General features: G+C 40.9%; 1 protein-coding gene across 1 annotated transcript; it reads left to right on the plus strand.

The window, feature by feature from the left end:
• The first annotated feature begins 333 nt into the window (after nt 1-333).
• Nucleotides 334-9,584, plus strand: GMNC (geminin coiled-coil domain containing). Its single transcript, XM_038749602.1, has 5 exons — nt 334-417; nt 2,135-2,309; nt 4,404-4,492; nt 5,220-5,336; nt 8,553-9,584. The coding sequence occupies exons 1-5, from the start codon at nt 415-417 to the stop codon at nt 9,174-9,176; spliced, it is 1,008 nt and encodes a 335-aa protein (XP_038605530.1). The 5' UTR covers nt 334-414; the 3' UTR covers nt 9,177-9,584.
• The last annotated feature ends 1,640 nt before the right edge of the window (nt 9,585-11,224 follow it).

Consider the following 11,224-nt stretch of genomic DNA (forward strand, 5'->3'; position numbering starts at 1 on the left):
AAAACAGTGCTTTGCACATAGTAGGCGCTTCATAAATGCCATTATTATTGTTATTATTATTATTATTACCCTAATCGCTCAATAAATAGGAATGAATAAATGAATCCGGTATCCAGCTGGTGCCGCCTGGTCCTCCCTCCCCTCCCCCTCCAACCCTGCCTTCCCTGGGTTGATTTGTGGGACCAGAATGACTTTGATTTTTCTGCCAAGTTTTCTATTTATGCACGTCACGAGTTTGACAGCTTCGCACCAAATCAGATGGCTGGATTTGCAGAAAGCCCCGAGGCGTCACTAGACGCTCCTTTTAGATTAGAACTCGCCTCCCTGCTCTCTCCCTTCATTTCCATTTAAAGCTCCGCGGGGCTTTAAGGAAAACGTGGTCTCAAGTTCTGCCGCTCAGTCTCCCACAGCAAGATGGTAAGTTAGGAGTGAAACATTTGCCCGCTGGGAAGGAACTTGCGCTTGTCTGAAAATTTGCAGAGTAGCATTAACCAGGATCTTCAGGATTTCTTCCACAGTGCGAGTAATCTTTCTCTAGTACCTGCAAAACTAGGTGTGTTCGTGTTCTCTCTCTCTCTCTCTCTCTCTCTCTCTATCTATCTATCTATCTATCTCCCACTGAATCCCTGATTTAGTTGGAAAAATCTGTTTTTGGTCACAATTGTGGATTCCACAGTCGTGACTCTGTTGGTGAATATGATAGAAAGTAAGTAGCATTAGACAGAACTGGTCTGAATCGTCTTGATTTGCAGTGTGCAACACTGGTTTCAATTTTTCTCCCGTTTAATATTAAGAAAAATAACTTGCTTCCCCATCAGTTATTCTAGGATTTTTAAAGCCCCTAAGCCAGATAGATTTTGGATGTCAGAGAGACCACATATCGCTGGGACTAAGCTACTGGCCTCAATTCTTTAAGAAGATTAAACCTTGGCAAAGAAACAAAAATGAACGGATGAACGAATTAATCAAGGCTTCACTCCCGAGTTTACCTGGATGTTAGATTGGATGTATGTATGCATTTGTTGGCTTGGAGCTGCGGTAGATGACAGACAATTAGCCAAACACTCCTAAATTATTCTGTTCCGAGATCTTTTGATAAGATCGGGTAGCCTTTGAAGCCTCTGAAAGACAGAGCATAAACGTTATTTCAAGAGCAAGTAGATGGGTGGAAGGGCTGGGGAGATTTCCGTTGTGGCTGGGAAGCTTTCCGTTGTTGCCGGGGGGATAATAATAATAAAAATTCCCGAATTGCCTCTGGGGTAGTTTGTTGCAGGGAGTGATACGTAGGAAACCAGTCAGCCAGTTGGCTGCTGTTCAAATCAGCAGCGTGCAACGTGGGAGTAGGGGTTGATGTAGAGGGCGGAGTTGAGGGTGTGTGTGTGTGTGTTTGTGTGTGTGGGGGGGGATGTTTGTGTAGTGTGGGTCTGTGCCTGTGTGTCACGCTGTCCTGGGCAAGGGGACGGCCAGGCGCGAGCTCTTTGCGGGAGAGATCTGGCCCGTCGCGTCTCTGCTTGATTATTCAGGCGTCAGTGTCTGGTTTGCTTGGATCATTTGCAGCCCGTACTGCGTTGGAAAGAGAGCTAGGTAATCCCAGAAAAGCAAAAAAAAAAAAGTGTGCACCACTGGACACTCGCAGACCGGTCCTTCCAATTCACCTAGCCCTTCTGATCTGGCTCAGCGAGATGGGCAGGGGTGGTGCATTTCATCGAGGAAATAACTTGCTTTGCAGTTTTCAGTTTTTCAGAACTGGGTCCGGATCACCAACTGGTTTTTGCTTTGCTCAAGGGGGTGGGAGGGGGTGATAACATTTTGAGGCTCTTAGCTTCCCAGTGGTGTGCTTGCCGCGAATGGGAAATGATCGGTCGTGGCAAGGGAAACAGAGAGAAGAAAAGGGGAGAGTCCGGAAAATCTTTAAGAAAAAGGTGTTTCTGCTGGGCGGGGGGCGGGGGGAGACAAGGGGGGGGGTTTCAAAGAGAGATGCTGATGATCTCGAGAAACAGAAAGCAGAACATGTCAGTGTGATAGCGCCTGGTGAAGAGCCGCCTCTGTTTTACTAAATTTCATTGTTCTTTTTAAAGGCAACTAATTTTTCTCCCTCTCCCACCCCATCCTTCCCTTGTGTTGAATTTCCCAGCGCCCCGTTCCCTCTTGCCAAGATCAGTACTTGGTAGGAGGGCAGGGCTATAATTGCCCCTATTCCGTCGCGACGTCAGAATCCAGTGTTGATGTTTCCAGGGAGACTTGGGTCTCTTTCTGGACCGCCGGTCTCCTGGACAACAGAGAGAGCCAACAAGAGCCTCAGGCGCAGGGTGAGTTCTTCCTCTTCCGTCCCCACCGCTCCAGGACCGGTTGGATTCCGGCACCAAAGCTCCCCGTTTGCACTGAAAACTAAAAAGCTCTGCGGAGAGGGAAAAGGGCCCAGATCGCTGGGAAAGGGGATGATAAAAGCAGCGTGGCTTAGTGGAAAGAGCCTGCGCTTGGGAGTCAGAGGTCGTGGGTTCTAATCTCACTTCTGCCACTTATCAGCTGTGTGACTTTGGGCAAGTCACTTTACTTGGAAAGTGAAGTGGAAAATGGGGATGAAGAGTGTGAGTCCCACTTGGGACAACCTGATCATCTTGTATCTACCCCAGCTTTTAGAACAGTGCCTGGCACATAGTAAGTGCTTAACAAGTACCATCAACATCATCATCATGATAGTGTGAGAAGCAGAGTGGCCTACTGGCCTGGAAATCAGAAGGATTTGGGTTCTAATCCCAACTGCCACTCGCTTGCTGTGTGACTGGGCAAATCCCTTCACTGCTCTGTGCCTCAGCTCATCTGTAAAATAGGGATTAAGACAGGCACATGTGGAGTCCAGGCTCTGCCACTTGCCTGCTGTGTGAACTGGGGCAAGTCACTTCACTTCTCTGTGCCTCAGTGATCTCATCTGCAAAATGGGGATTGAGACGGTGAGCCCCAAGTGGGACAGGGACTATGTCCAACCCGATTGCTTGTATCCACCCCAGCATTTAGTACAGTACCTTGCATAGAGTACTTAACAAATGCTATTATTCTTATTAGCACCACTTCAGCAGACTCCAAAAACTACACAATTCAAAGCATCACTGCTTTTCTTTTACCCCACTTTACACTGGGACCCTCCCCTGCCTGTCTTCCTGGTATCTTCTGCATATTTTAGTAACATACTGAATTGCTTGGGATTCAAAGCAGGGTAGATCATTCAATTTAGTCTATGGCAGCTTTCCTGCTAAGGGACTTACAGTGAGCAATTTTGGAGTTTGCTCTGTGCTTCATGAACGCCCATATCAGGAATCTAACTAATTTTTAGGTGAAACCAAGGTTAATTGGCAAAGTAAAGAAGCATTTCCACAGACAGTCATATACTTTTCTTATGAGGATTAACATTTCCAATGATTCAAAACTAAGGCAGGGCCCCTTTTTGGAAAATGACCATGTTTAGATATTTGGAGATGGAGATGAAGGTGGAAATGGGAGAGGAGATTCAAATCTCTACCACCTCTGCCACAGTAACCGTGTGAGCACTGAAATTAGGGTCTAGCTTGTTTATTGTACAGGACCATCATTTGTTATTCAGATCAAAGAAGTCCCCCTAATGAACCTGCTGGGAAAAAAAATAGCTGAGAGTTCTGCAGGATTGAAACTGGAATTCTGTTGAGTCAGAAAATTTAGAAAATACTTGAAGTGAATTTAGAATTGCAGTAAGAGAGGAGCTGAATTTAGCCCTCTACCACAATTAAATTCCTGAACCAGCATGGCCAACGAATCTCCAAAAACAGTAAATTCAATCAAATACAATATCAAGAGTTTGTGTGCTGGGGGGAGGCATTCTAATGTAAAAAGGGCTTAGAAAGGAAAATGTGGTCATTCCTGCACCTTTTTTTTATTAATAAGAAGAAACTCTTGCATACTGAATAAAATGTAATCTACTTCTTTGGGAGACAAGAAAAATCTTCAGAAGACTAAAATAAAACCAAGCTATAACTTTCATGTTATAATGAAGCATAATGATAAAGTCTGTTCTCTAAAACCTATTTTCCAGAGTGTTTAAGCCACGGGTAGGTTTTTTCCCTGAAGAAGGTTTACACATTACACAGAAGTAAATATAACAAGGGGGATGATGGACAATCCTTTGAGTGTTGGTAAATAGGAATGTGCACAAAAGGATAAGCTTCTGTTTCTCCATAGTTCTAGAAAATTTACCTTTGGGACCAAGATACATGGGCCAAAGGAGACAAATATTTTTATCCCTAAGGCTGTCCAAACATAAAACTCTGCATAATCTCTCAGATTAACCAGCATTATGAACATATTTGAATGTTAACAAACTTTTCTATACAACAGGCCTGGCCAATCAAGCATTCACCTTATTTTTCATACAGAGCAATTAGGTGACTTGGATTTTCTGGTTCAAGATGACTATGCGTGGGAAGGGGATCAGCTATCCTCACAGCTCTACAGAAATAAACAGGTAACAAGGAATATGTAGACTAGAACAATCTGCATTTTCAAATCAACTCGGTCTCATTTCCATAACGTCCCTTAACCCAGCCTTCGCATTTCTATACTTGATTTTAGATCTACAGTGCTCTGCACACAGTAAGTGCTCAATAAATACAACTGAATTAATGTAGAATCAAAACTGACATTACAATCAGTATGGGCTCACTATATGTGAACACTTAAAGATTTCTATTGTATTTTCTGATCCCCATTCCAATAACTAATGCAAAGTCCCCATTTTGTTTTCTACCTGGGAGAGTAATTCAATCTATTTGCCTTCACAAAGATCAATCAGGCAAGCAAATAGAACCCAAACACCCTTTTTGATATTGAGGGGAAAGAAGGGCCAGTGACATATTTCTGCCCGAGCTTCTGTGTCTCTGTTTAAACAGTTGTTTGCAGCGCATTTTCCTGCATACCTCAATTATTCCTCTGTGGTTACAATTTTAAAGTACTGTAATCCCTTCCAATACTTTGCAAAGAATAGAAGTCAAAAGCAGAAAAGTGAACAGTCAGGTGTTAGGGGTGGCGGATTCTATTTAGGTCTATGTGGATGCGAGTTTCTGGAGATTGTGTTCATAAAACAAACAGAAGAATAATCAAGTCTAAGCAAGCTAAGGAGAAATTTGATTATTATAAAATTACAGAGTCAATAAGGGAGAGAAACAAATTCATCAGTTGTCTGCATTTCACAGCTTCAAGACACCCTGCTGCAGAAGGAAGAAGAACTTGCTAGGTTACATGAAGAAAATAATAACCTCAGAAAGTACCTGAATTCTGCCTTGGTTAAATGTCTTGAGGAGAAAGCCAAGGTATGCTATGCAACGAGAACATTTGGGAAAAATGTAAATGAATTAAAAGGCAAGGCCCTTTTGGGGTAAAATCAAACTTTTTAGGTGTTCTATCTTCTCTCTGAGCCCAGTGTTTTTAGAGATGCTTTCACTCGTTCCTACTTCCTGGGTGAACTGTGAGACTTAGACGTTACCCTATTTTACAGATGGAGAAAGTGAAATAGGAGAACTACGCAACCAGTGACAGCGCAGACTCCCAGGACTCTTTCCTCCTCCAGATATCTAATGACCTAGTTTATATTGCTTCTTCCTTTGAAAATTACTCCTGCATTGTTTGGTTCGTTTTGAAAGAAGGCTGAAAGAAGGATGTTTAAATTATAGAGGAAGGTCCTCATTACTAGCATTCATCAAACTTTTATTATGTGCAAAGCACTGCCCCAAACCCTGGTCTAAATTTAAGATCAATTTAAAATATGGTGCTCTGCTTACAAGGAGCTCACGGTCTAAATGGAGAAGGCAACACCTAAAAGAGGAGGTTATCATGGAAACACAATGAAGACAAGTTAATATGACATAAGAAATTGAACAATACTGGTATTTCTGCAAGCACTTTATAGGGTGCCCTGCATATGGTAACTGCTCAATAAATACAGTTGATTGTTCCAGGCAAACAGCTTTTGTTTTCAAACTGCCCAGTTATCGGCAACATTTGATAAATTGGGAGGGCAGGCTTCTGCTCACCTTTTGATTCTGGGGGGTGGGGCTTCATTCCTATGATGGCCACTCCCTCACATACTCTTTATGGTTCCTATCTCCTTAGGGCTAGTCCTTTCCCCTACCACTGAACAAAACCCTTGGGCAAATGGGCAAGAAGTTTGAGATATTTCGGGTGTTTTGGTGATACCCTGAGGGTCTGAGCAGCCCTATTTACGGATTTACCTCTCACTCCCTGAGGTGAGGATGCAGGGTGAGAGGGGAACCTAGAGAAATTGCCCTAGTATTGCCTGCCTCACCAACCCCAGAACTGTGCCTGGTGAACTATAATCCTGCAGCGTAATAACAGTTTATGTGTAAGCAATGAGGGAGATAATGCCAGTCCAATATTGAACAGTTTAGTCACTTTGGTACTACTACTACTTCTTTTTATTTTGTCCTTGTTATAAGCCAATCACTGTGCTAAATGTTGAAGTAGATAAGCTGATAAGAGAGTCTATGGCCTAGAAGGAGCTCACAGCCTAAGGGGGAGGGAAAACAGACATTTTATTCCCATTTTACAGATGAAAACAAACACAGAGAAGTTGAATGACTCCAGTTCCCATGCTCTTTCCACTAGGCCCTGCATTCATGGATTGGACTTTGGACTTACCAGTAGCACCACCTATGAATGTGGAGGATAGCAATAAATAGCGATATATCTTATAGGTATTTGGATACATAAAAAGTGTCTTCGTGATTGAATAATTTTTATTTAGCACGTAAGAGTGCAGGCCACATTGTTCAGTGCTATATAATGGTAATAATCCTAAAGGAAGCATGATCCTTGCACTCTAAGCTTGACATTTGAGTAAGACAATGGACTTGTTAGATGGTGACTGTTAAGACTGAGCCGGGAGAAGCCTGAAACTCTGCTGTTCAATCTTTATTTTACTGCATTTTTGAATTTATCCCAGTCCTCACCTTTTATGTTTTATTTTTTTCCTTATATGTTCATCACCAGTTCCATTTCCCCTTTATTTTTAGAATATGAGCCCCTTGAGGACCAGGGACCCTGTCTAATTCTTACCCATGAACTCTTTCCTAGTGCTTACATCACTTAATAAATACTATTATTATTGCCAAACATGATGTTTTTCCAAACATATGTGAAAAGTACTTATTACATATTTTCCTTTATTTTGGTTCCATAGTCATCAAAAACCTGTATCAGTTCACTGTATGAATAACTTTTAGGCCCCATATAATTTAGGTTAGGCGTAGCACAAAGGATCAGAATGGATTTTGGATTATTGTGGTCCTGGCTCTTCCTCCTTATATCACAGGTATAATTGTGATGACATTTAAGCAAATTGATTCATGATCCCTGGGACTACTACTGATTCAGGATTGGGATGGAAGAGGCAGAAACTGAAAGGGACAGGCTGAGACAAGAGAAAGGAAATCTGAAGACAAAAAAAAGATTGAAGTGTGGAGAATTGAAGAAGTAAAGCAACTGATAGTGGAGGAAGAGAAAACACACCAAACAGGGAGAGAGCAAAGAGAACCATCAGCTAAGAAAGAGTAATATTCACGTATATGTGGGCAATATGCATTCATTTAAAGGACAGGGAATTAGCAGTGATCACTCTGTTCTGCTCAGAACATAGAACTTCATCAGATAACAATAACTGTGCATCTCTCCTTCTAATACAATCATTCTGATTGTTAGTTTGTAAACTTTTTGTGGTCAGAGATTGGGCCTTCCACCTCAGTTGTACTCTCACAAATGCTCAAGTACAGTGCCCTACATACAATGGGTGTTCAATAATAACTATTGATTCATTTTTCCTTATGTAACTTCATCTTTTGACCTTAGTTTTACTATCTGCAAGCTAGGTTCAATCTCACAGTAGTTCTGTGAAAAATAAATCTAGAAAATCGATATAATCCCTTTTGTCATATAGCACTTTTTGTATTATAAGAAAAAAATATTTTGAAGCTATCACCTTTCCTTACTGAATAAACTCTTTTCATAACCATTTGTAATTTTGTACCCTGGATTTCCATTGAGGGAAAATTTGAGCCAAATGCTTAAATTCAGATAGTTCCATCACATAGTTCCAACATCTTGCAGTTATATCAATTTTCTCTGATGTTATTTTAATTTTGAGCTCCAGTCTCAACAACCATGACTTTGGATCAGTCTTGGAGACAGTTTTTTAGTGCTTATTTAGGGAACTTCTTCACTTTCAGAGGGAATGGTGAGAAAAACAAATTAGTGTGTAGTAAGAAGTGGTATGGTGACCCTGCTGTTTCGCATCAGTTCCTGACTTTGATTCCAAGGACAGCAAAATGAAAATAATCAGAATGATCTGTTTGTATGGTTGAAGGATGCAAAGGAATTTGGAAGAGGATATCTGTTTAAAGTGATCCTTAACACAAAGTTAATTTATAACCAGTGGTATGGACAGTGATTTATCTAATTCACATATCTAGTATTTCTTTTAAAAGTTTACACAGTTTTTAATGTTACTTCTCCAGAAATTGCTGACACAAAACTCAAAAAGTGGGAAGAGGAAACCAAAGGAAGAAAACTTCACTGCCGCAGAGACCTCTCGTCCTAAGAGTGCTAAGAGAAACCTTTTTGGAGACTTTGTTGCCTGTGAAGAACAACCTAGTCCACCTGTGGACTCATGGGTCCTTCAGACACTCGGATTAAAAGATATCGACACCATTGATGATTCTTTATCAGCTAACTACAGTGCCCTATCCTCTGAATCTTCAAGATGCTCCGAAACATTCTCCCAACCTCCCACCCAAGCAACTGAGTTTGGATATGATAACCTACCCGTCACTTATAGTGGTGATCAGAGGGCACCCTTAAATATCACTCCTTGCCAGGAAAAGGAGGATTTAGCCCTCCACCCCCGACTGGCTAATCCACCAGGGGGTTGGCATTCCACCCCTAATACTGTGCCTTTCAGCCCTCTCAACTCACCTTTCTACTCTGCTGATGTGTCACCCAATAAAACAGAAGTGGTCTTTTCTACATCCCTGAGCCCCCACTGCAATGTGAAAACACATTCCTTCCACCAAGGACAAGCCTTCGTGTGTCGAGATGAAGAGGGAGGTTGGAAGTTTACCTGGGTTCCCAAAAACTCCTAGCGAACCTGTGCCTAGTGAAAGCACTGCCATCAATTGTGTTTACAAAGCTCATTCTTGCACTTGAATACAACTTTGTGGAACATGGGGCTTATGGCCTGGAGACTCTTTCCCCCCAGCCATCACGTGCCTGTCTCTTACAATGAATGCTGAAAAGAATTGATTGCTCAGAATCTTCATTGAAATGTATATTTCAACCAGCCTGACTCTCCTCCCCAGTCAAGCAATGTGCATGTTGTCTGGCTTTAGCTCTGTGTCCATCACTCTTCTAAATGACAGACAAATTTTCTCCTTGAGTCCCAGGGGAATGGGTATGAGGTTGAATAAAGATTTGGCAGGTAACAGTGTTTTGCAAGTCTGAGAGCTTCTTTGGGAAGCTGTGAGACTCTCCATTGTTAAAATGGTATTTGGTCCAGGATAAAATGGAAGGAAGTTGCTGCTGCACTGTTGTGATAAATGTCCCTGAGTGCTCTTCTCCCATCCATTTGAGTACAAAACTGGGCAGGAGGTGGGCAGGTCTGTTTTATCTCTTCTCCATGCCCAGGAACATGGGAGAAACTGCCCATCAAGTTTGAACAGCCCTGTGGTTTTGCATGGTTCTCCTCTTATTTTGGGTTCTGACTGACACTACAAATGTACTGAATGGAGCAAATTATGTTCATGAAAAACAAAGTGCCAGACCTTTGTGACAGACCTGAAAGATTACTTTCTTCACCCTAAATATTCTTGTCCTTCTAGCACTAGCTCACTTGCTGTCTGATAGGTTTATTGGACCATCTTTCATTTAATATTATACTCTCCCAAACACTTAGTACAGTTCTCTGCAGACAGTAAGTAAATGCTCAGTAAATAAAATTGATATATTTTTTTCTTATGGATTGAAGCCATAAGGAATTTCTTAAAGGAACGTATAGAAAATGCAGACCTTTTTCTTTTTTTAAAAAAAGAAACCTTTGTTCTATATTGGTGTGCTTGGATAGAGCCTAAGTGAAAGTTAACAGCAAATGTTTTAAAAATATCTTATTTAATGGGCATTGCTAGGAGTTTGAGGGATCAGGTGACTCGTTTTATTTGTTACTTTAAAAATGGGTAGAAATAATAACAAATGACTTCCCATGGCTGCTCTGAGGGATTATTATTGCATACAGGTTAGGAGTGAAAGGTGCTATGGAAATGCCAAGTGTTATTATGGGAATTAGTGTACTACCATATCAAGATGTTTTATATGGATGTTGGAGCCTGTTGTTCCTATGTCATTTTTGTATCTGATAACTGAGTATTGATAGTCTTTGATAAATCATAGAAAATTATAACGTCAAAAGAGACCTAAACATTCTGAGGTCTTTGAGAATAACATTCATTTGACTTCCAAAGCTCTCTGTGCTTTTAAAAGTTCAGGATTCGTGCCTGGGTCTGGTACGGGAATTGTCACCCACCTATATCCTTTTGATCAATTGCTATTTTCAAAGGCAAATTTGTACTGGAATGGTAGGAAGAGAGAGATGTCATCATACTGTTTTCTCTTCCTTTTACAAACCCCAAAATGAAATAGTAAAGCAAATCAAAGAGGAGAGGAATAGTAAATCCACATTTACTCAGTACAATTTGTATCAATCACAGCATATGTTACTATTTTAAATGAAATCTGAAAGGATTTGTCTGCTACACTGACTGCTGTTCTAAGGCTATTTGTAGCTTTGTTTTTGCCACAGATTATTAAATACTTCAAGTTTTGTCATTTAGCATGGGATGGATAGACATAACATGTATATGTATAGATGGACATATGCATGTATGTTTTCTACAATAATTCCTTAGGGAATTTACAGTGCATTTGAATGGACAAAGGTGGTATACCACCCAGGTCATTTTCTTTCATTAATGAAATCATTAGACCTCCAAACAATTTAAGGCTGTACGAACAAAATAAAACTCTCAAATGTCATTATCATTATCATAATAATAGTAATAATGTAAAATGTAGACTAAACTTTTAAGTGATTGTGATTGTATCTAATCACAGAAATTTTCAATTCCTAGGCTAAACCTAA

The sequence above is a fragment of the Tachyglossus aculeatus genome, chromosome 7 (genome assembly GCF_015852505.1).
Source record: "Tachyglossus aculeatus isolate mTacAcu1 chromosome 7, mTacAcu1.pri, whole genome shotgun sequence".
Taxonomy (NCBI): domain Eukaryota; kingdom Metazoa; phylum Chordata; class Mammalia; order Monotremata; family Tachyglossidae; genus Tachyglossus; species Tachyglossus aculeatus.